General features: G+C 41.7%; 1 protein-coding gene across 1 annotated transcript in view; it reads left to right on the forward strand.

The window, feature by feature from the left end:
- The window catches only part of LYST (lysosomal trafficking regulator), a 3,825,950-nt gene that overhangs the window by 713,990 nt on the left and 3,086,192 nt on the right, over positions 1-25,768 (forward strand). Inside the window, exon 7 of the mRNA XM_044075805.1 lies at positions 16,969-17,128. Within this exon, the coding sequence (XP_043931740.1) occupies positions 16,969-17,128 (160 nt within the window). The remainder of the gene's footprint in view (positions 1-16,968; positions 17,129-25,768) is intronic.

Consider the following 25,768-nt stretch of genomic DNA (forward strand, 5'->3'; position numbering starts at 1 on the left):
AAAATCAGGTTTATTATCACTTATGGGAGAAATACCCATTAATTTTTGGATATAGTGCAACAGCACTGGGATATTATTTTTGCTAATGATAAATTGTGATATATTAGGGCACAAATGCTCATTCCCTTTCCATAGAGGTAAAACTTTGGGGAGTCACTTCAGTTACTATTAACGTTTCATGCCCATGGAACATTCTATACAGGCTACACTGGATGGGACACACGTTGTGGGGTGTTACCATTGTGGACACTGCTCTTTCTGCAAATATGTTTTTCAGACTAAAGAGTTTTCTAGTAAAAACACTTCTAAAGTTTTTTCTATTAATGTTTTTGGCAATTGCAACAGTGATTGGGTTAGTTACCTTGCAAATTGTTCATGTTCAGCTTTTTATGTTGGTCAAACGTCTAGACCCTTTAAATGTTTTATTTCAGAACATCTTAGTAACATCAGGAATAAATATTTGACTAATACTTTATATAAACACACTATTTCTCACAAGACAGCAACTTTTAAATTTATCATTATTGACAGAATTATGGGACATAGATCCTTTAAAATAGGTTGGCATAAATTGTTAAATAAAAAAGAAAAATCATGGATTGTGAAACTGGGGGCGTTATTTCCACCTGGCTTAAATGAACACTTTTAATTGTTTAATTGATTAATTATTGCATTATGGCTTTGTATATAATTTGGTGGTTGAACAGACTGAGTTACACATTGAAAAAGGCCATTGGGCCGAAACCGGTTTGTTTTTTGTGTTATTACACACAAAAGATTTTTGTCTCCAGTTGGGTGATGGCTTTTTGTAATTGCAATTCCGATTATGTATCATAGCTCAGAAAAATCATCTCCCTCATCACACCAGTCTGCCCACCCAGCATCTCTGACAGTGCATCCCACAGGGAAACTTTAAATTCCACCAAGTCACCACACTCCAAGAAAATATGTTCCCAGTTACCTATTTCTTCCCCTTCACACCTCCAACATTTGCTGTCTACCTGAGGAAAAATTATCAGGACTCTACTTTGGTTATAAAAATATCTATATAAACATTTCCAAGCAAAAATTCTAAATCTTTTAGATTTTGTTGCTTGTTTGGGAGACATACATATATCCTCCCATTGTTTCTTTGTGAATTTCTTATCCAGTCTCTCATCCCAATCGTTTCTAACCATCCTCTGATTGATTCTTATAGTTATTATGCAATATTTTATACGCTCTACTAATTATTCCTTTTTAATGACAGCTTCTGTTCTAAATTCTATTAAAAACTCTACCAGAGCTAGTCTTTCATTTAGGACCCTCCTATTTTTTTTGGCTTTGCATATACTCTGATATCAATCCTTGATAGGGAAAGCAATCTGTAATCTGCAGTCCAAATAAATTCTTGGCATCTTCCCATTTTATCATCTTTTCCTGTCTTATTTGCTCCCAATACCTTGGTTCCTTTGCCAGTTTTCTCCAATAAATTCCACTTCCTCTTACCTACTGTCTGTATCCCTAATTGCAGTCGTCCGTATCAGCAGAATGTCCTTTCTCCATTCCAGTGTTGGCTTTGTTCTTAGGATACTTTCTGTTACTTTGTAGATATAATATTCTGTATGATTGTTGTTATTCTCCTTAAAGGCCTGCATACAAAATCTCAGTCTCTCCATGTTGTTTGAGCTTCCCTGTTTCATCATCATCCTTTTCCACTTTGAGTAATAGTTTACTGCTTGTGGTATGTATAGGAGCCTTAACTGTGTAGCTCTGAAATACCCCTTCAAACCGAGCAATTCCAGTCCGCCCTGTTCTGCTGGAAGAATCAGCTAATCCCATTTGACTCTTTCTGTCTTCCCCTCACAGATAAAGTCCTTCAGCTCTTTATTAATTGCTGTCCACAGCTTCTCCGCCGGTTGCTAAAACTGTGTCTGACCTGTGTATAAGACTAAAGGGAGGACTAAAAACATTTTAACTGCTTGTATCTTACTATCTATATCCATATAACAAAGCTTCCATTTTCTCAGTTTTTGTATTATCTTTTGTTTAGTCTCTTCCCACATAACCGTAGCTGCCACACCAGAATCATTTTTAATCCATGCTCATAAATACTTCATTTTATCATGTCTTGATAAGTATGGATTTGCTGAACCAATTCATAGTTAGGTACATAGTTTACCACTATTGTGTTTGTTTTAGCTTCATTAGTTTTGTATCCTGAAAAGATTTGAAACTGTCTCAGTGTTTCACAACACTGTATTGTCTCTTTCTGGTTTTGTCAGGTATAAAATATCATCCTCAAACAGAGACAGCTTTTCTTGACTACCATAGCAATTATATCCTTGAATTTCTGAGTCCCTTATTTTATTTGCCAGTGGTTCTAAATATAATGCAAATAACAATGAGGAAAGAGGAGAAACCCCTGCCTGGTTCCTCTGCTCAGGCAAAAATTATAAGAGAGGACCCCACCTACTTCAATTTTCGCCTCCAGTCCCTAATATATCCTCCTAATCAACCTTATAATTTTTTTCAGGAAATGCAAATGCTTCCATTGCCCTGCTCATAAAGTAACAAGTTACTCTGTCAAATGTTTTCTCTGCATCAAGACCCACCATCAACAGTGGCATTTTACATTCTGCTTCCCTCTGGATCATCAGTGTTCTGTTAATGTCATATGTTTGCCTCCCCTCCATAAAACCGTGTTGATCCATATCTATCAATTTTGGTATTACTTTTGCTATTTTTTTTGTAGCCATTATAGACATGAACACTTTATAATCATGGTTTAGTATTGAAATGGGTCTGTATGGAGCTGGATCTGATGGATCTTTATCCTCTAACTATTATAGCCACCACTGCTGTTTTCAGGGATTTTGGTACTTCTCATCTTCTTAAAATACTGTTAAAAAAAACTGTCCAGATCTTTATCATTTTTCCCATTCCTTGCTTTCAAACTTCCACAATATAACCATCTGTTCCTGGGGACTTTCCTGTAGATTGGTTATACATTGCAAGTTTTATCTCATCTACTCCTATCCTAACCGTTCGCAATTTCCATATTTCTCTGCTTTATACAGATTTTTATAGAATTTCCAAAATATTTCTAATACCTCTATAGGATCTCTTGTCACCTTCCTTGTTTATAGGTTCCCTAAGCTTGGCAACAGCCCTTTCTACTTTCAGTTGCCTGTGTCGTAGTACTAAAAGCTTTAATGCTGTAATGTTATCAAATAAGAGTTGCTTAATAGCAGTCTTAGTAAACTCGTGTATATTATCTAGGTAATCCCTTTTTTCTGTTTAGCGTTCCGCATTTGATCCTTTTCTTGTTCTGTGAGATTTCCGTTATTCTGCAGTAGTTTAACATTTGTCATTCCCTCTAAATAATTTGTTACTTCTTAACCATTGCTGCTTTTCTTTTATTTCTACCCTATTTTTAAACTCCACCTTAATTTTATCCCACTCCCTAGCTATATTTTCAGAAATAATTTCTATCCTGTCGAATAGCTCTTGAATAATCTCCACTACTCATTCCTTAAATTCCTCTCTTTTCAACAGATAGGTGGGAAAGCACCAGTGCCTATTTTTTTTTCATTATCCTGTGCTTTTATTTTAGTTATTATTGGCAAGTGATCTGAAATAGTAATTGGGTGCATGTCAAGGCCTTCGATTAAATGCACATGTTCCTGCGAAATGTAAATTCTGCCTAGCCTAGCCCAGTTTTTATATTTTGGGGAATAATATGTAAATTCACTCCTAACTCATATTACCGAATTTACATCTTCCATGGCAAATATTTTCATAAATTTCTTCAAAAATCTACCTTCCTTTGTTATACTTTCTCTTCTGGGCCCCCAAGACACATTTTCACTGCTGCAAATCAAATTACAATCACTACCTATAAGTAATGTTCCTTGCTGATAACCGATTATTGCTCCCAGAATTTTCTTAAGCTCCATTGTAGGAGTTTTAGGTTAATGTAAATACATGCCAGTGTGATCCTCCTCCTTTGCCTGTAGACCCTTAGCACTGCAGATCTGCCATTATTATCTTTTTTTTATTATTGGAGCTCCTCTTACAATTTATATAAGGGGTCTATATCAGATCATTGAAACGGCTCATTATCGAATGCCATAACATCGAACTGCAAAACCTGAACCCTAGCAATATCGAAACCTCAGAACAGCGAATTTTTTCCCATTCGCTGTTCCAACAAACACACACACACCACAAGCACACTAAAAAGCAGCAATCCACACACATGCATTTAAAAGTTACATTTTAACCCTACACTACACTGCACATACACTACTATCTGTCCATTTACCTTAACCCAGACCCTAACCCTAAGGTCCGTCACTATCGCAAACTCACCTCACCCGTACCCTAACTCACTTAACTCGCCCCTAACCCCAAATTCTCACTATCGCACACTCACGGCACCCGCACCCTAACTCACTTAACCTACCCCTAACCCCAAATTCTCACTATCGCACACTCACCCAACCCATGCCCTAACCCGAACGTCCCCACAATCATACACTTACCTTAATCCAACCTGTAACTTTCCACCGCATCACTGAAAACAGCGAAGCCACAACAATGGCCAACCAAATTATTTCCCTAGAAAAGAATTTGGTTTTGTGCAGCTACGCTTCAGCATTCGCGATATTGGGTTCAATATTAGATCATTTGAAATTCTGCCGTTTCGATGATCTAATATAGACCCAATATAAGTATTCCTCTTTTCCTTTGTCCCAGATATTTTGCTGAATAACCACCCTGAAAGCGTTTCTTTATCAAATTCACATGTTCATTTCCTTCCAAGTGTGTCTGTTGTAATGTAGCTATTTTCACTCTACATTTTAATATAGTTCACCATTCTTTCTGTTTTGTATTTATCTGTGAGAGCATTGACATTTAAAGACATTACAGAAAGCATCATTGTAGTAAAAAGTTATTATTCCTACCTTTTATGTTTAACACCTTTTTTGTTAAATGTCTAGTTCCAGCTTTTGTGTTACATGCATACACTTTTTGGCAGGTTGAACTTTTACATAGTTGTTTCTTGTCATATCCATTTGAGCCTATGTCACAGATAATACACAATAGTACTTACAAGACTTTTTGTTTTATTGAAAGCTCTCAAAAAAAAAAAAAAAAAACAAGCAAACCTCCAATACCCCCCTAAAACCTCTTAATTTAATACCAACGCATAAAACTATGTACATCTTCACATACTGAAATTTTACTCTCCTAATATAAACAAATGTCCTAAACTGACAGCCACACTCACAGACTTGAGTTAACATAAAAGAAACGTTATCCATGCTAAGACGCATGGTGCAGCCTGTGCTTCTACTGAGTGCTAACTGGTTTTGTCTCATCTTTATAGCTCTCCCAGCTGGAAAACCCCCTGAGTGCTTTCAGAGAACATTATCTCCTATCCAGTTTCTATTTTCTTTTTTTTCCCCATCCAGTCACTGTGCACCAGACTGTAACCGGTTTCTCTTTATCAGATTGTCTCCATGGAGACATGAGAACTCGAGTGTCAGTCTGTCTCTATTAGATTGTCTCCATGGAGGCATGAGGGTCAGACACAGAACCGCCACCAAGCACATACCCATTCATCAGAAAAAAGCCCCACAATATTCAATTTTCTTTTTTTTATTTACTTGCTTTCTGTTAAAACTTGTTATTAAGTCAATCTAAGGTCCTCAGTCCAGCCATTCCGCCATGCAAGAATGAGAAAAAACACACTAATCTTTCTTTTGTCACGATCTTTTAACCAAGTTCTTTTTTTTTTTTTAACAGTGCCTACATAAAAACTGAACAAGAAGAGAGAGAGAAGGGAGAAAGAAAGGCAAAAAACAGCAGCACCTATTTACAGTCACTGTTACACTTAATAACTGAAAAAACTTTGGTTTATAGAATGCAATGAAAACCATACACCATAAAAGTAGTACTTCTAAGAAGAAAATGTTTACTTTGCTTAAAGTTATACTTATAAAGTACCCCACAAGTCCAACAAATTCTGAAAAGTCCAATATTTCCAGATTTTCTTGTTTTTGTCCTATTTCACAAATGTAATTATTGCATTGTAATCCCACAATAAGTTACTGGTTTTATTACTGTTCATCTTCATCTCCCAAATCCTGTCTCTGCTTCATTTCCAAGGTACTCTCAGTTATTCTAGTCAACTCTTGTGTTCCCTTCCTTCTCTCCAGCATTTTCTGTTAAAACAGTGGAACAGGTTTCACAGCTGCAGATGTTCTTCGTGTTTCACTGTTGCAGTCATCACATTTGGGTTATCCCTGCCAGGGTAGCCCTCGGCCATCCCAAATACCAGAGACTTAGTATTTCGAGGACTGACATCAGGTTATCAGTAGTATAAAGTAAGGCAGCCGATGCCATTACATCAGTCTTTCTTGCTGTGGAGCCTGGAGCAGAAGCAGTTCGCATGAGTGCCGGTCGGCCGCTACCTACGTTTTCATCTATCGAATTGGAGTTGAAGTCTTCTAAAGCTAAGTACCGCGTTGGGGATCCTTTTTTCTTGCACTAACCGATGTAAGAAAAAGTTAATAATTGTCTCGCCTGTGAAAGCAAATACCACACCGAGACTTCCACTCTTACTAAGTCACTTGTTTAGGCCCAGACCACGACGTCCCCCCGTTGCCGCCTCTGTGCTTTGTTCAGTGCCAGAACTATCCGTCGTCAGGCCCTTATTGTAGCCAGATATTTTCGCTTACAGTCTTCAATTTCCAATATGGCTTTGGTAAGCCATCCGACAGCAGATCTTCCGAAATAACGTAAAGATAAAGACAGAGACAGACAGCATAGATCCAAACCTACCGATGACGCTTCCGTTAAGCTAGTCGTCATTTCTCCGGTACTCAGTGATGCGCTTTAGCAGCCCCTGATGCCCACTTCTGTTGATTCATAGGCTGCTATCGAGACCCTTTCAGAGTCCGGTATGCTGCAAAACTCTTCGACCTAGGATCCTGCAGTCATCTCTACCTTGGATGGGTCTGGAGCCACAGATCAGGCACCAACTTCCGAGGAAGTCCTTCGCACTACCAAATCTCGACACAAACCGACGTCTTCTTTTCGCGACTATCGTTCTTTCAAAAACGACAGAGTTTCTTAGACCCAGGGTACGAACCACACCCAAGAAACCCACGACCCACTCTCAGGCTCCTGCTACCTTGCCTCATTCTCAAATGCTTAAAATGGCGGAAGACCTTATCATGCTGGTCAGGGAAAGCCAAGCTACCCCCTCCAAAAGGAAAAGAGATCTGTCCCCTGTAGTTTTGTCTGAACAAGAGTCAGATGAATCTGATGCATCTGAATATGAAGACATACAACCCCTCTCCACTTATGAGGATTCTGATGCAGAGGATTCCATTCCTTCAGCCTCTCCCCCAGAGGATTTTTCCTGTGGGGAAACCCTGCATACTTTAAGGGAGCATTTCCAATGGGAGAGTCAGGACAACCCTCAGTCTAAAAAGAGACTCAGAGAATTCCTGGATCTTCCACAAAACAGACCCTTGGCCATCCCCCCAGTCCTGGATGTTGTGGAGGATATTTTCCTCTAATCCAGCTTGGCTCCTGATGTCCTTTCTCCAGCTCACAGAAAACCAGACCGGTACTGCAGAGTCCCTGACTCACACAAATATCTTTTTTAAAAATCCTACAGCTGACCCTGAGGTCATTTCTCAAGGGCCAAAAGGGATTAAAGCAACCTCTACTAAGAATCCCACCCCCTCAGACAGGGATTCCCGAGCATTGGACAGATGTGGTAAAAAAGTATACACTTCAGCTACTCTTGCTATCAGGGCACTAAATTGTCAGTTCCATAAGCTGAAATTTCAGCAACTTACCTTGAAACTACTTAAACAAAAAAATGTCTTCCTTTCCTGCTTGGACAGAATCTAAAGATTTACAGGAGTTAATACATTCTGCTAATCAAGTAACTAAACACACCTTGCACTGTGGTTTTGATGCAACAGCCCCTGCCTGACCATGTCCAATCTAAATTGTTGGATGCCCCCTTGCACAAAGATAACTTATTTGGCACTAAGGCAGAAGAGGTCTTAAAAAAGATGGAAGAAAAAGCAAATCTATGCAAACAGTTAAGGATTTCTTGCAGGTCCAGCCCCCCTAGGTTCAGCAGGCATTGTCCCTCCATACACTGGTCCTTTCCTGCTCCCAGTAAACTGGCCCAGCCTAGGCCCTGTGGAAACAGACCCCCCCAGACAGCAGCCACAGGGAATGCAGAGATCTAAGCAGTGGACTACTTCCACTTCAAAACCAAGGAGTTCTAAGCCACCCCTTTATGATAAGAACTCACAATGACTCACCACCTCCACCCCCTCCCTTTGCCCACCTTCACTTATCCCTAGGAGGAAAACTCTCCTTTCACTCAAGCACCTGGGCCACCATTACGAAGGACCACTGGGTTTTGAACATGGTGTCTCAGGGATACAAATTTTCCTTCCAACCCCAAAAGGGTTCCCAGATCTACCTCAAAATCACTGGGCAGAGCCTCAAAAGCAAATCATTTCCTTGCTCTTTATGAGGGCAATAGAGCACGTTCCCGCTGAACAGGTAGGCCAAGATTTCTACTCCAGCCTATTTCTGGTACCCAGAAAAGAGGGCACTTGGCTCCCCATCCTCGATCTCTCCATTCTAAACACCTTCCTGGTGATCCCAAAATTCAAAATGCTCACCCTCCAGCAGCTGCTACCCATGCTCTCCAAGGATGCTTGGCTAACCACCCTAGATCTAAAAGAGGCCTACCTCCACATTCCTGTCAGGGAATCATGCAGGAAATATCTCCGCTTCAGGGCAGGATCTCAACACTTTCAATTCTCTGCTCTTCCCTTTGGCTTATCTACTGCTCCCATATTTTTCACAAAATGTCTGGCTCCAGCCATTGCCTTTTGCAGACAGAGAAATATTCAGATTTACCCATACTTAGATGACTGCCTTATTCAGGCAGACAGCCAGGAAAAGCTGCTCAAGCACCTGGCCTTTGTAAAGAACCTCCTAACCTCTCCAGGGTACACAATCAACGAAAAGAAATCCAAGTAGGTGCGTAACCAAAGGATAATCTTCTTGGGAGCAAGTGTGGACACAGCATCACAGATGGCATACCTTACACCAGAGAAACAAATTTTCCTGACAACCTGGCATACCTTACACCAGAGAAACAAATTTTCCTGACAACCTACTTCTCTCAACTAGTCACCAGGCCCCAATTAACTCCAAGGAAGATATCCTGCAAGCTCTGGGGTTCATGGCATCTTGCATACTACTCATTCCATATGCCAGACTGCATATGAGGACATTTCAGTAGTACCTATAGAGCCTTTGATGTCAACACTCTCAAGACCTGGAAACTCTTATCTATAATTCCTTGCCTCACAAAAATTTCTTTGGTGGGCAACAGCATGCTCCCTCAACAAGGGACTGCCTTTCTCCCCACCCCAAGTCACCCAGGCCCTCACCACAGACACATCAGACTGTGCTTGGGGTGCACACCTGGATGGCAGGTGCATACAGGGCCAGTGGAGCCCACAGCAAATCCCTGTGCACATCAAGTCAAAAAGAGATTATGGCTGTGCAGCATGCCTTGATAGCTTTCAAGGTCCTCCCCTCTCCAGGGACTCTCCTGATCAAAACAGACAACACCACTGTGATGTGGTACATCAACAAGCAGGGAGGGACTCAATCCTACCCTGTATGCAGGCTGGCCATGACCCTTTGGCACACAGCCTCTTCCATGCAACTACACCTGTTAGCACAATTCCTACCAGGCTCTCTCAACTCTCTGACAGACCAATTAAGCAGAAATATTCTGGACCCACACGAGTGGCAACTCAGCAGAAGTACCTTCACCTGAATAACTCAGAAATGGGGAACCGCAAAGGTCGACCTCTTTGCCTCCCACACCAACCATTGGCTCAGCAAATTCTGCACCAGGGAGCATCACTGCATGGCTTGGAAAGTGGATGCCCTGTCCTTCCCCTGGGTCAGTCTATCAGTCTGTGCCTTTCCTCCCCTACCTCTCCTCCCCAGGGTACTGCTCAAAATAAGGGAGTAAAAACCAAGGGCCAGTGTTATAGCTCCCGACTGGCCCCGGCAGCACTGGTACCCCTTGCTGCGCAGCCTGTCCCCGGTGCCTCCATGGCATCTTCCTCAGATTCCAAACCTCCTGACCCAGAGGGAAGGGGAATTCATGCATCCTCAATTGCAGACATTCAGTTTGGCAGCTTGGCTTATTCCCTAACCCCGAACCAATCTGCCAACCTCAGTAAACAGGTTCTGGATGTTATCCGTGAGGCCAGATGCCCTAGCACCAGAAAGTCTTATGCTGATAAATGGAAAAGGTTCTGCACCTGGATCTAGGCTAAGGGAGCCAGTATGGCACAGCCCTCCCGCCCCCTTATCCTGAAATACTTAGCTGACCTACTACACAGTGGCTGCTCTTTCTCTTCTATAAAAATTCATGCCTCTGCTATTTCTGCTCATTTTCACACCGAGCAGCCCTTTTCTCACACCCTTTGGTCAAACATTTCCTAGTAGGGGCTAGCAACTTGAGGTCACTCAGAAGGGCACCAACACCAGCTTGGGGCCTTAACTTTGTATTGGAAAAGCTCACCTGGCCCACTTTTGAACCAGCTTCCTCTGCAGAGCTAAAATTTCTTTCCTGGAAGACAGCATTTCTTCTGGCCATCACTTCAGCCAGAAGAGTCTCTGAGCTGCAAGCACTCATGGCTCTGGAACCCTTCATCATCTTCCGTGCAGACAGGGTATCCCTCAGAATTAACTCATCCTTCATGCCCTAGGTGGTCTCCAGTGTGGCTCTCAACCAATCCATTCATTTGCCCACCTTTTTTCCTAATCCCCAGATTAAGGGGGAAAAGATTCTTCACTCTCTAGATGTGCACAAACAGCTCAGATTCTATCTAGACAGGACTAAATCCTTCAGAAAGTATGATCAATTGCTGGTTAGCTTTGCTACAGGGGCAGACAGCAAAGTCATCTGCAAGCAAACCATTTCCAAATGGATAGTACACTGCCTCTATTTCTGCTACAAACAGCATGGAAAGCCTCCCCCCAAGGGAGTCAGGACACACTCTACCTGAGCAGCCTCCACCTCTGCAGCTTTCCTCATAGGAGTCCCCACCAGGGACATCCTGGAGGCTGCCATCTGGACATCTATTCACACTTTTACCAAGCATTACCACCTGCCTCTTCTCCAAATCCAGGGCAGGGTTTGCCTCTGCAAACTTGCAGGGCATCCTAGCCAACCCCTAGTTTCCTTGACTGCCTCCACCCATGTCCTCAGCTTTGGGAGTCAACCTAAATGTGATGACTGCAACAGTGAAACACGAAGAACATAGTACAGTTGTGTACACATACCATAAATGTAGATGTTTTAGTGTATTCACTGTTGCAGTCCTGGTTTTCCTCCCTCCACCCCCCTTTCTTCTTTTTCTCCTTTTATTACCATTCTTCCTTATTGTTCTCCTTTGCTTACAAGGGACATCTTGGTATTTATTTTCCACAGGTAAGGTTCTTCCACCAGAGCCTGGCCTCCTACTTGGAGGTTCCTGACAGGTTAGAGCAAGAAAAACTGATGTAATGGTGTCGGCTGCCTTACTTTATACTACTTATGACCTGACGTCAGTTTTCAAGAGACAGCAACCGACACAAAAATACTAAGTCTCTGATATTTGGGCCGGCCAAGGGCTACCCTGGTAGGGATAACTAAAATGTGATGACTGCAGCAGTGAATACACTCGAACATCTACATTTATGGTAAGTGTACACAACTGTACTTTTCTATGTGTTCTTATTACCAGTAGAACAAGAAGCAGAATCTCTTTGTTTCACAGCTCAGTTTGTGTTGGACAAACTTTTGTATTTCCTCCTTAGCATGTACTTCATCAAAAATGATTTTTCTCCTTCCAGGGAGAAATACTTTGAAGACAGCTGAGTACAGCAGTTTGAATCTCACAGCTGTGTCTCAACATTCCCTGAATAGTGGAATGAATTTACTTCTCTTCTGTGTGGTGTACAATGAGTAATCATTCTCCACAAACACTCTGCTGTGTCTCCCTCTGTTAGTATATTGTTCTTCTGCCTCGGTTTTGCCAGAATCAACTCCTTCTGTTGACAGGATTGCATCTTTACTATTAAAGGTCTAGGTTGCTTTCTCATACCCTGGTTTAGGTTCATAGGTAGGTACTAGGCTATCGGCCCAAGGGCCTACGTAAGCCTAGCCAGCAAGGTACCATAGCTTACGCCACCCAAGAAAGTTATTTTCCTGTGCCACTGTCCAGCAGAGACACAGAAGTGATCCCCGGGGTGTATTTCCTATTTCCCATTCACTCATCAAGATTTTTCTTGAGGAGTGCTAATGAAGAACTTTGCTTGACATAGATGGGTAGCTTGTTCCAGAGTATAGGAAGTCTCTGGGACAGGAATCTATCCCTCCAGCGTGTCCTGTTTATTGTGGTGACAAGATTTAGGTCCCTAGAGCATGTAGCTTGGAGGGATTGGGATTTCTTTAGGTGTAGCATGTCCAACAGCTCTGGGTTTGACATAGCTTTATATGTTAGGCAGAGATCACCTCGGAGTAGGCGATATGCTACGGAGTAAAGCTGAAGTTTGGAGCATACACACGATGTGCCCTCTCAAGTAACAACTTCTCCAGTGGAATACCAGTCCAGTTGCTTATTTGTGCTTTCAAAAAAATTACTGCTAGTCTTTCCTTCCAGCTTCTCTGGTATAGCTGAAAATCTCAGGTTTTCTCTACATGCTCTATTCTCTAGCTCTGTTATTTTTTGAAACATCTCTGTCTGAGCAGTCTCGTATTCAACCAGCCCTGTCATCATGTCAACCTCTGATTTTTGCAGCGTTAGCACCTCATCTGAATATCTGTTTAAAACTTTTCCCTTTTTTTCCAGCCTTTTGTTTTGTGTGTTGATACACTCCTTCAGTGTTTTGATTATTTTAACCAAGTGCACTAGTCTTGTGTCTTCTTGTAGATTACTGGAAGTCATGTCTGGAGATTGCATTGCTTTTTGCTGAACAGCTGTAGAACATTCCCCAGTCAGTGTTTCTTCCCCACTTTTTGTAGCTGATTTTTTCCAGGTGCTCTGTATTATTTTTTGTCCTGGCATTCAGGCAGTACACCTGCCAGCCAGTTACTGAAATGTACCCATAAACACAAAAGTCTGCTGGTTTTCTCTGTTGAGTTTCTGTTTTCACACTAGGAGAGCTAAAGTCAAGCTGTTACTCAATGTGCAGCCATCTTGGAAGTCCCTGGGACCTTCCTTGTTGATACAGTCCTCATCATGAATGTTTTGTAATCCTCATTTAAAATTGAGATCTGTCTATAAAAATAATTAGTTCAAGATTATTCCATTCCTTTGAGAGGATTACTGTTGCTTCTTCTTTACAAGATTTTGGACATTCTTCCCCTTTAGTATTCTGTTAAATAAGCTAAACAATACTCTTTTCACTCTGTCCTCTTCCTGTACTTCCACCAAGATTCCATCTAATCTAGGGCACTTTCCTCCCTTTTCCTTGTGTAATGCTGCTTTGACCTCCTGTACTGTTATTTTTGCTGTCCGTCTTGTTTGTCCCCCTCCAAGGAAGGGGATTTATACTTTCTTCCAAAATTCCCTTGATTTGATTCTATTTTTTTCTGTCATATGTCCTCGTCCTTGTAAAGGTCCACAAAAAAACTCTGAAAATGTTACATACTCCTGGAATTGTCTCTTTCATTGCTTCCCACCCCTCTAATGACATCTGCTAGATGTCTCTTCCTACTTTTTGCTGTCATAATCTAGTTGCTAAAGCCTACAGTGGTGTTGGTGTGTTCACCTGATTCAGTTCTTGTACCATGACTTTCTATGTGCAAACCTTCTCATCTTCCCATATTTTTTATTTCAGCTAACAACTCCCATAACTGCTGCACCTCTTCAACTTTTAAATGATTTCTTCTTTTTTGTAAGTTTGTTGCTATTCTAGAGTCTATTTCCCTTCTTATTGTCTTACTTCTTACACCTAGATTTTTTAGTTCTTGTTTACATAAACTTTTTGTTCCATCTCATTCTTCTCCCGTTCCTTCTTTCACACCTCCTATATTTTCTCCTGAGAACTTCATATTTTTTGCCTTACATTCTTTCTTTCCCAACAATTAAGAAGGGAAATGCCAGTGCTTTTATTTGGGGATGTTTGGGATATTTTTAAAGTTGCTTGCACAAACGTGTGATCCGAATATTTTATGGGCCCCACCCTCAACTGATCTACCATGCTGCCGTTTTCCCTGCATATATATATATATATATATATATATATATATATATATATATATATATATATATATATATATTGTCTGTTCTTGACCATCTCCAACATTTGGGGCTGTACTATGTATAACCTGATTCCTCCCATTTTGGGGTCTTCTTAATCAAGTCAATTAAGTCAAGGGCTTTCAACATAGCTTTACAACTTTTCTATTTCCTGTGTAAGTGTATTCCTCCTCCCTGTCAGTGTGCTGCCTCTAGCCCACATTTCATGTTCCAGTTTCTCTCTGTAAGTAAAAATCCTTTTCAAAAATGTATTATCTTCTGCAGCATAACTTTGACAGTGTCATACTTCACACACAGTGAGTTATAAATGGACACTAGTGTGAACATTACTCCTCTATATTTTCCCTCTATCCTGCTGGAGATTCATTGCCATTACTGAGCAAGCCCTCTCCTCTTCATTTAAGAGTATTACCTGCTAGTATTATTACCCATGCCCTCTGCCTTCCTCCATAACAGTCATGCAGTATGAGCTGAAATCCCCTTCTCTCTAATTTCTTTTGTTCCTGTTCAATGATGTGGGTCTGCTGTAAAAACACATGTTGTGCTCCCTCCCCTTAAATTTTTATTATTCTGCCTTTTTATGGGGTTAGTTAACTCATTCACATTCTATCAGAATATGGTTTTCCACCATACTTATTTTATAAACTCTTCATCTTTTGAAATCCTTTCCCCTACCCGCGTTCTTATTCTTCTCAACATCATATCTAGCGTTTCTGCTTTTTTATTCATTGCCCACACAAGTATCCTTCACTCACTTGCAGTGTCTCCCCATGCTATGTCTCATATTCATTCTTTGCTGTGTTTTCTCTAGTTTTCTTCTGTTATGTGTGCCATTAATATATCCCCCCTGACCGCCAGTATTACCTACTAAAAGTGTACATCATAAAGCTTTCAGGTTTCATCTTCTTCCAGAATGATGGCCAGTAACCTTTTGTAGAATCTGACTAAAAGTCATCTTCACCTTCTTCTCAGTCTTTTTAATTACAATCCTAACATTATTCTCCCCCATTCTGTACTTTGCTTCTTCTCTTGTGCTATGTTTCAACATCAGTTCACTTTTCCACCTTCCATGCTTAACTTTGGCCGACTTTAAGTTATTCTGATTGTTTTCTAGTTTTACGTGGTGTGCCCCTCCCCTCAGTATCACTGGTGCCTCTGTATCTACTTGGAGCTTCAGAACTACACACACAAGTTCACATTTACTTGTTTCGAACTTACTTAAATCAAAGTTAACTTACTGTGCATAAAAGAAAAAAGCTACACAGTTGTCTTGTGGTGACTTATTGTTTCCTAGTCCTGATTAATGTAGTGTACTGAGTGTTGGTAAATTCTCTGTATTGTCACCATTTTGCCTGTGCTCAAAAACTGCTTGCATCATGTTTGCTGTGTCCTTCAGAAGTTTGTATTTTTTAAATAAGGGGATTTAAGCTGCGCTAGGTGATTGACTTAGCACTTTTTGCTCATCTTTCTGTCCTTCTGCACATTCCTTCCCCACTTGGATGTTCTGTCCCATTGCCCCTGCTCTCTCAGTTCATGCATCTTTTTTTTACTGGATGCTCATGGGTCTTAGCCTCCATCCCTATCTCCCTGCCCTGGAAAAAAAGTACTTTGAATTGTGCAGGATACAATACATTCATTTTAAGCCTTTGTAGTTTGCAATACTTTTGCGCTGATGAAAAAAAATATATTTTTCTTCTTACCACAGAATAATCTTGGTCAGTATAGATTACTGTTTCTCCACAAGTCATACCTACACCAAGTTTCCAAACTGCAATGACTATTCCCTGCAGATAAGAGGCAAAGTGAATCAAGATCAGACATGGATTTCGCTGTGATCCCTGATCACTGTCCAAGCCAGTCACTGAGCAAGCTCTACTGTACAATCCCCCATGCTCCCTAACACTACTCATAAACTCCACTCCCAAATCCCTAACCCTTAATCCCCCAGGTACCTACTAAAGCCAAGTGCTAAATTCTTACTCCCTCTGTGGCTGCTACATTTACCTTACTCGAACTTGGTTCTGTGTTCGGACAGCAGCTCCCCTCTCTGCATAGCGGTCATAACCTGCACAAACATGTAGTTGAGTTTGAGACTGAGTAGCAGGCCAAGTGAGTTGCAGGGCACTCTAGTTCCTGGCTGTACAACTGCGGTCTTTGAGCAGCTGAGACTTCAGCACTTGTTGTGGACCCAAAGTAACATTGTTAGAATATAATTGATGAGTGAAAGAGCCAGTTCACACATCATGTCTTTATGTGTAAACTGGGGAGTTTGGAAGTAGTTGTAGGAGTCGTGCTTTAAGGTAAGGACTTTGTAGGTAGATTAGTACTGTAAATGCTGGGCTAGCTGACCTTGTGAACCATTTTAAGCCTAGCCAACTTCCCTTAATGAGAATTAAACCTGTACTTGTTGTCTGTGAGATAAACACCTTCATCATTATGCCAATCAGTATTTCTCTAATTGTTTTGTTTTATTTTATTATTTATTTATTTTTGGGAGGGGAGGACCATTTATTTCTCTGTAATAGCCAGTTATTGATTCCCTGCATCTTGCAGGCATACATGATCTTATTGTGAATGTCTGTTGCTGCTTTTTTTTCAGACACCAAAGAGTGAGGGAGCAGAGTCATTGTCCCAACAGGGAGATACTTCAGAGGAAGCAGAAGAGTCTAAATGCTACAGTAGCAAACTATTTGCTGATGAAGAAGACTATGATGCAGACAGTGAAAGCAACCCAAAAGAAATGGCAGCCAAGGAAGAAGGTACAGTCTTTAGTAGCAGGCAGAAGCATCATTTCTTACCTTAACTGTGTAGAGAGAAATGTTTATCAGTTGCAAACAACACAAAGCAGCATTTTACAGTGCATCCGAAAAGAACACGTACATTTTTAGCATTTTTGCTGTTCATTGACCATTTCTAGTTTGAGCATTTGAAGACACATGATTTATCTGTGTCTTTATGCTTAGAAACCGATATTAAACGAAATCACCAGTTTAAAATTAGTTGCGAGTTCAACACCTATAGATGTTCATTGTATTGAATACTGCTGCAGTGGCCTTAGCAGTATAGGTCATATCTTATCATAGGAAGTTACTAGGCTCTTAGCCCTGAGGCCTTTACAAGCCTAGCCAAGAATTTAGCCCATGTTCAGACAAGTCAGCACCTGAAGCCCTTGACCAGCAGGGACACAGGTGAAATTCCAGGGGTGTTTTCTGTACCCCATCCAGTTATCCAGGTTGTGATAGGATATCTTGCAAAGGATATAACAGCCAGCTGATTGCCAAAGCTTTTTGTGGACCTTCCACTCTCTGAAACTATTAGGCAGCTTAAGCTGAGCTGCCTAAAAACATAGGTTTAAGTGTGAAGTCCCTGAGAGCTTTCCCTTTGATGAAGAGAGTGCCCCTGTTTTGAGGATCAAAGGTCGGCTTTTATTGTTCTTTGCTCAGCAGATTAATTCCCTTTGGGGAATAGCCTTCCATATGAGAAGTGTATTGATGTCCTTCCTGTTTCATTGCTGCAGTCATCGCACTTGGGTTATCCTGCCAGGGATAGCCATCAGTCGGCCCGGATACCAGAGGCTTAGTATTTCTGCTTCGGTTGCTGTCGCTTCAGGATTGACGTCAGGTCATCAGTGGTATAAAATTAGGCAGCCAACGCCATTACATCAGCCTACCCCTTCCAAAAGAAAGAGACTTGTCCCCAGCAGTTTTATCTGACCAGGAGTCCAATGACTCTGAATCTTCTGAATATGAAGACATGCAACCCTTATCTGCTTTTGAGGATTCAGATGCAGAGGAATCCATTCCTTCTGCCTCTCCTTCAGAGGATTTTTCATTTGGTGAAACCCTGCATACTTTAAGGGAGCATATCCAATGGGAATATCAGGACTACCCTCAGTCCAAAAAGAGACTCAGGGAATTCTTAGACTTGTCACAGCACAGACCTTTAGCCATTCCCCCTGTCTTGGATGTTGTGGATGATGTCTTTATGGAATCCAGTTCTGACACCCTTCCTCCCGCTCCCAGGAAACCTGACGGGTATTACAGAGTCCCTGACTCACATAAATTTCTGATCAAAAATCCTACTGCTGACCTAGAGGTCATCTCCCAAGGACTAAAGGAATAAAAGCAACCAAAGCTAAGAATCCCACCGCCTCGGACAGGGATTCCTGAGCTGTAGACGTGGTAAAAAAGTATACATTTCTGCAACTCTTGCCATTAGAGCACTAAATTGTCAGTTCCACATGCTGAAATACCAGCAACATGCCATGGAACTCCTCAAACAAAAATATCAACCTTTCCTGCTTGTGCAGAAAATAAAGAATTACAGGAGCTTATGCATTCTGCAAGACAAATCACTAGACACACCTTGCAATGTGGCTTTGACGCCCAAGAAGCATCCTGCAGGGCAGCAGTCGCAGGTTCTCTACTTAGAAGGCATGCTTGGCTTAAGGAATAGACCTTACCAGACCATGTCAAATCAAAACTATTGGACGCACCATTGCACAAAGACAATTTGTTTGGCACCAAGGCAGAAGAGGTCTTAAAAAAGATGGAAGAAAAAGCAAAATCTATGCAGACAGTTAAAGACTTCTTGCAGGTCCAGCATCCGAGGTTCAGTAGGCATTGCCCCTCCAAACACTGGTCCTTTCTGGCCCTCTCCAGGCCAGCTCAGCCCAGACCTAGGGGAAGCAGACCCCCCCCAGACAGCAGTCCCAGGGAATGCAGAGATCCACTTCAAAAACAGGGAGTGCTAAGCCACCCTATAGAAAGAACTCACAATGACTTTACACCTCAACCCCTTCCCTCTGCCCACCTGCTTGTGCCCCTAGGAGGAAAACTCTCCTCTCATTTAAAAAACTGGGCCTCTATTACCAACGACCGGTTGGTTCTCAACATAGTGTCCCAGATATACAAATTTTATTTCCACACTCTGCCAACCCCAAAAGGCATCCCATATCTTCTTCCAAAGCAGTGGGCAGAGGCCAAAAAACAAGTACAGTCCCTGCTCTCCATGAAGCCAATACAGCCTGTTCATGCAGACTAGATAGGCCAGGGTTTCTATTCCAGGCTTTTCCTGCTACCCAGAAAAGAGGGCACCTGGCACCCTATTCACAATCTATCAATTCTAAACACCTTCCTGGTGATATTAAAATTCAGAATGCTCACCCTCCAGCAGCTTCTCCTTATGCTTTCCAAGGATGCTTGGTTAGCCACCCTAGACCTAAAAGAGGCCTATCTTACACATCCCAATAAGGGATTCTTGCAGGAAATATCTATGTTTCAGGGCAGGATCTATGCACTTTCAGTTCTCTGCGCTTCACTTTGGCTTATCCACTGCTCCCAGAGTTTTCACAAAATGCCTGGCTCCAGCCATTGCTTTTTGCAGACAAAGGAATATCCAAATGTACCCCTACTTGTATGACTGCCTGATTCATGCAGACAGTCAGGAAAAGCTGTTACAGTACCTGACCTTTGTAAAGGACCTACTGACCTTCCTGGGTTATAGTATAAACAAAAAGAGATCCAAACTAGTCCCCACTCAAAAAAATTTATTCCTGGGAGCAAGCCTGGAAACAGCATCCCAGATGGCATTCCTTACTCCAGAAAAACAAGCCTACCTGACAGGCTACGTCTCTCAACTAGCCACCAGAACCCAGTTATCTGCAAGGAAAATCCTGCAAGCTCTAGGGTTCATTGTATCCTGCATTCTACTCATTCCATATGCCAGACTGCATATTAAGAAACTGCAGTGGTACCTAAAAAGCCTTTGGTGCCAACACTCACAGGACCTGGAAACCGTCATACCTTTGATACCCTGTCTAAGGAAAGATTTTGTTTGATGGGCAGCAGGATGCATCTGCAACCAACAGGATGCAATCACAACAAGGGTCTTCCCTTCTCACAACCCCACGCTGCCCAAACCCTAACCACAGACGCATCTGATTATGTCTGGTGTGCACACCTGGACGGCAGGTGCATTCAGGGCCATTGGAGCCCAAATCGAATACATCTGCACATCAACCAAAAAGAGATGCTAGCTGTTCAGCACACTCTGACAGCTTTCAGACCCCTACTCTCCCCGGGGCCTCTACTGATCAAAACAGACATCACAGTGATGTGCTATATCAACAACCAGGGAGTAACTCACTCTTATCCTCTCTGCAGGTTAGCCATGACCCTTTGGCACAAGGCTTCAGCCGAGCAAATTCACCTGCTAGCGCAATTCCTGCCAGGCTTCCAAAACTCTCTGGCAGACAACTTAAGGAGAAATCTCCTAGACCCACATGAGTGGCAGCTAGACCACAGCACCTTCAACCTTGTAACCCAGAAATGGGGCACCCCAAAGGTGGACCTCTTTGCCTCCTACATGAATCACCAGCTCAGCAAATTCTGTACCAGGGAAACTCACAGCAAAGCCTGGAAAGTGGATGCTCTATCCTTCCAATGGGTCAACCTCTCGATCTATGCATTTCCCCCTCTACCACTAATTTCAAGGGTACTGCTCAAAATAAGGGAAGAAAACCAAGGGCAATCTTGATTGCCCCAGACTGGCCACACCAGCACTGGTACCCACTGCTGCGCAGCCTGTCACCCCTGCCACCATGGCACCTACCCCAGATCCCAACTCTCCTGACCCAGAAGAATGGAAAATGCATGCATCCACAACTACAGACCCTGAACCTGGCAGCCTGCTTATTCCCTGACCTCTCCTCCAGTTGCCACCCTAAACAAACAAGTACTGGATGTTATACATGAGGCCAGATGCCCCAGCACTAGAAAATCCTATGCTGACAAGTGGAAAAGGTATTGCACCTATATCCAGGCTAAAGGAGCTGAAACAGCACAGCCCTTCCTACCTCTCATCCTGGATTACCTAGAAGACCTGCTACACAGGGGCCTATCCTTCTCTTCTATTGAAATTCATGCCTCTGCCATCTCTGCTCATTACAGCACAGAGCCACCTCTCTTTTCTCACCCTCTCATCAAACAGTTCCAAAGAGAAGCTAACAATTTAAGGCCACCCAGAAGAGCTCCTCCCCCAGCTTGGGACCTTAACTTTGTGTTGGAAAAATCTAACACTATGCCCCTTTGAGCCTGCAGCTTCAGCAGAGTTAAAATTCCTCTCTTGGAAAACAGCCTTGCTTCTGGCCATCACTTCAGCTAGAAGAGTTTCAGAGCTACAAGCACTAATGGCTGTAGAGCCCTTCATCATTTTCCATGCTGACAGGTTCTCCCTCAGGACTAACCAGCCTTTCATGCCTAAAGTGGTGTCCAGTGTGGCTCTCAACCAATCAAGTCATTTGCCCACCTTTTTCCGTAACCCACAAAACAAGGGGGAAAGGATTCTGCATTCTCTAGATGTGCATAGACAGCTCAGATTCCACCTGGATAGGACAAAATCTTTTAGAAAAACTGACCAATTGCTAGTCAGCTTTGCAGCAGGGGCAGAGAGCAAGGCCATATCCAAACAATCTCCAAGTGGATAGCATACTGCATCCATTTCTGCTACAAACAACACGGGAAACCGCCCGCAAGGGTGTCAGAATGCATTCCACCAGGGCAATCTCCACCTCTGCAGCTTTTCTCAGAGGAGTTCCTATGAGGGACATCCTGGAGCCTGCAACATGGACTTCTGTTCATACCTTCACCAAGCATTACCACCTGCCTATCTTCTCCAAATCCAGGGCAGGCTTTGCAACCGCAGCCTTGCAGGGCATCCTAGTCAGCCCCCAGTCTTCTTGACTGCCTCCACCCTTTTCTTCAGCTTTGGGAATCAACCCAAGTGTGATGACTGCAACAGTGAAACATGAAGAACATAGTGCAGTTGTGTACACCTACCATAAATGTAGATGTTAGAGTGTATTCACTGTTGCAGTCCTGGTTTCCCACCCTCCATTCCCCTTGTCTCTCTCTCTCTTTCTCTCCCCCTCTGTTCCTCACTCCTTACAGGAAATTTTGGTATTTACTTTGTACTGGTCGTGTTCTTCCACCATAACCTAGCTCCCTGTTTGGGGTCTCCTGACATTTGGGGCAAGAAAAACTGATGTAATGGTGTTGGCTACCTGATTTTATACCACTGACGACCTGACATCAGTCCTGGAGCGACAGCAACCGATACAGAAATACTAAGCCTCTGGTATTCGGGTCGACTGAGGGCTACCCGTGGCAGGATAACCAAAGTGTGATGACTGCAACAGTGAATACACTCAATCTACATTTATGGTAAGTTTACACAACTGTATTTTTTAATGTACTTTCCTGCACTGGAAAGTTGTTTTTTGTCTAAGAGTTTGTTTTAATGGACTGTCGCAAGATTTAATGGTACTTTTAAACAGGAGCACACTTTTTTCCTTTCATTTTAAAAGTTGTGTAAAGTACTCGAAAACATTTTTCTGTGGAAATATTGTTTATTTTTCTTTTTGGGGCAAGCATAGTGTATTAAAGTGCTTTTTTTACCAACACCAACAGCTTTATTTTTTATCAGCTTATGCTGCTTGTTTTCCCCAGAAAAGAGGCACCACCTTCAGCACAGAAGAAACTACTGGTCTCACAGTCGATCTTTCTTCAGCCAAAAAAAAAGTTAAGCAAACAGCCATTGACACTACAGCAGGCTAGCAGTTTGCCTCAGCCACAGATGAGTGACTCTGCTGTGTCCAAGCTGCTTCCTCAGGCTACTCATCTTTTACCCTGGATCCCTATAGGGGGTTAGCCAAGTCCTCTGCAGCTGTTTGGGATCCCCTCATTGGGAAGGGAGAGGCACTGTTGTTGGTCCTTGAGAGAGAACAGGGAAAACTTCTCTGTTTAGTCAGAATGTTGTGCCCATCTCTGGGGAAACTGCTGCTTCCATTAACAACACAGTTAGCCCCATTTTTCCTGTCAAAAAGAAGCTGTAAAAATGTACCTACTCCAGGCCAAATTTCTGTGGGCAGGAAGAGTTTAATAGATCTAGCTCGGGCTTAAAGGAGGTTAAAGATTCTGAATCTGGACAGGGAGATGAAGGGACAGATGCAGGAGTTTCTCCACAGATTTCTGATTCAAACTCGAGGAGAGCATAGTATCTGATTCTCTTTGGGGGGGGGGTCTTTTTCTGTCATTGTTTTCAGTGGGAGATCATTGAGGTTTCTCAGTCCCTCAGAAAATACAGGTTACATATGTAATTTCCAGAACCTTCACACATTCCCCCAGTGGTATCAGCTCTGCAGGATATGTGCTACTGCTTGCAATTTCCTGATAATTAGACTGCTACCCCTAAAAAGATTTTTTTATTTGACATTTGTTTACTGGGCAAGTCTACCGAGGTCAAATGTACGCATTTTTGTGGCGGCCAGGGAAAAGCTCCTGTAACAGGAGCACTTTACATAAGAGAATACATTACATAAGAATTTCAGTTTACTTTAGAATTATCAGAAGACAATCGAATTTTTTACACTGGAATTTCACTTTACATTGTACAGGAATTTAAAAGGGTAGCATGTATTAATGAAAAGTCTTGGAGACTAAACTTATTTTAAAAGCACAAAGTCAATAGTAAAAAGTGTGAGTTATAGCATATAGTATGGAATAAAGTATGGGTTGAAACTAATGTGATTATGGAAATGTATTAGTAGTATAAGGTAAGGAAAACATTGAGATGGGAAAGATATAGAACAGATGGGAGCAGAAAGAGAAACTATTTTAGAATTTGTGAGGTGAGAAGAGATAAAATGAAAAGTATGGGACATAACGGTTACTAGATGGGTTAGGGAATGGGGTGTAGGTTTGGTAAAATCTTTTAATGTTCGTTTGAAAGCTGAAGTTTTGAGGTTGCACCTGATGTTAAAAGTTAAAAGTACAAAACAAAGCAATATGCACTTCCACGGCTAATACGTCCGATTTCACACTAGGCAGAGTGATTAAAAACAAATTTATTTAAAAGTAGGATAAAACACAACTTGCTCAAATAAAGTCCCTTAAATTTCCCAAACGATAAGCGCTTTCGAAAAATTCTTCCTCAGATCTTAATCAGCTCGGGACTATGTGCACCTTTTTCAACTGAAATCAATTTCCGGATTTCCATACTTGCTTTCATTCATTCATAATTCCTAAACCAATTACTGAGCCTGTATATAGGCACACCCTCAAGGTAGCCAACAGTAGGTCTTCTAGCCTTCAGTATTGTTTTTAATGGAATCAATGTATTCAGACCCGGAATCTGGTATGCCCATTAATTAACAATCCATCTGGTCTCGCTCATTTCTGTACGATTCCCAACATCACCTTGTCTCATCCCTACAAAAATCTGCTCTATAACCGTAAACATAAAAGAATGTTTAAGAGAAGAGCTCACATGTGCAGCCAGGGCATTATGCAAATCCTTTGTACGAATATCCCTTAGATGTCTTAAAATACGATTTTTAAAGGGTTGATTTGTTTTGCACACGTAATATGCAGGACACAATGTACAGGTTGCCAAATAGACAACATTTGAAGTACTACATGTGGCTTTTACATTGAACGTATATTTTTTTCTAGTTTTAGGATGGTCAAAAGAATTTCTACTATCAATATTTTTATTTATTTATTTTACATTTGTTGACCGGGCTAGTCTAACTGTGGATATATGTCCATTTTCAGTAGAGGCCCGGGGAGAAAAGTTCCAAGCATAAGCAGTGACAAAGATTACAATATACAGTAATAGTCAAAATAAATTACAGGACATTGTTACATTGAGGTTATCATAAGTTATATAGGTTAACACTAAGATCAAATACTGAGAGCAATAATTTGAGAGAGAGCAATCAAAAAAAGAAAAAAAATATTGAGTTGTAAAAAGTTCTTATATATATATATATATATATATATATATATATATATATATATATATATTTTTTTTTTTTTTCCCCACCAATATATCCACAAGCTGAACAATTTCCACATCGGAAGGTACCTTTGGGGACCCAGAGTTTGTGGTTTTACAAAACCATCTTTTATACATAATAGTCTCTTAATGTTCTTTCTATTTTTATATCCAAAACTTGGCCTATCACCTACGATGTCTCTCAATCTAGGATATTGAGTTAAAATTAGCTAGAATTGTTGTATTACTTTCTGGATCTGTGCATTGTCCGTGCTGTACGTCAGCATCACTCTCATGTTGTTTTTTTCTTTGATTCCCGTGATTTCTTGCAGTAGTTTCTCCATGATCATTTTTCTCATTTATTCCTTCCGAGGGGATATGTACATCTTTTTCACCATAGCCTCTTGCTCTTAAATTCTTCTGTAAAAACAAGATTTCTTTCTGTCTAATATCTTCCTGACTGCATCTCTTAGATATTCTTTCTGATTCATTTGGGAGGTGAATGGAATGATGTTCTTGGTGTTTCACTGTTGCAGTCCTGACTTGTGGGATTTTCTGCCATG

This window comes from Protopterus annectens, chromosome 1.part1 (assembly GCF_019279795.1).
Source record: "Protopterus annectens isolate FY-2018-M chromosome 1.part1, PAN1.0, whole genome shotgun sequence".
Classification (NCBI taxonomy): domain Eukaryota; kingdom Metazoa; phylum Chordata; order Ceratodontiformes; family Protopteridae; genus Protopterus; species Protopterus annectens.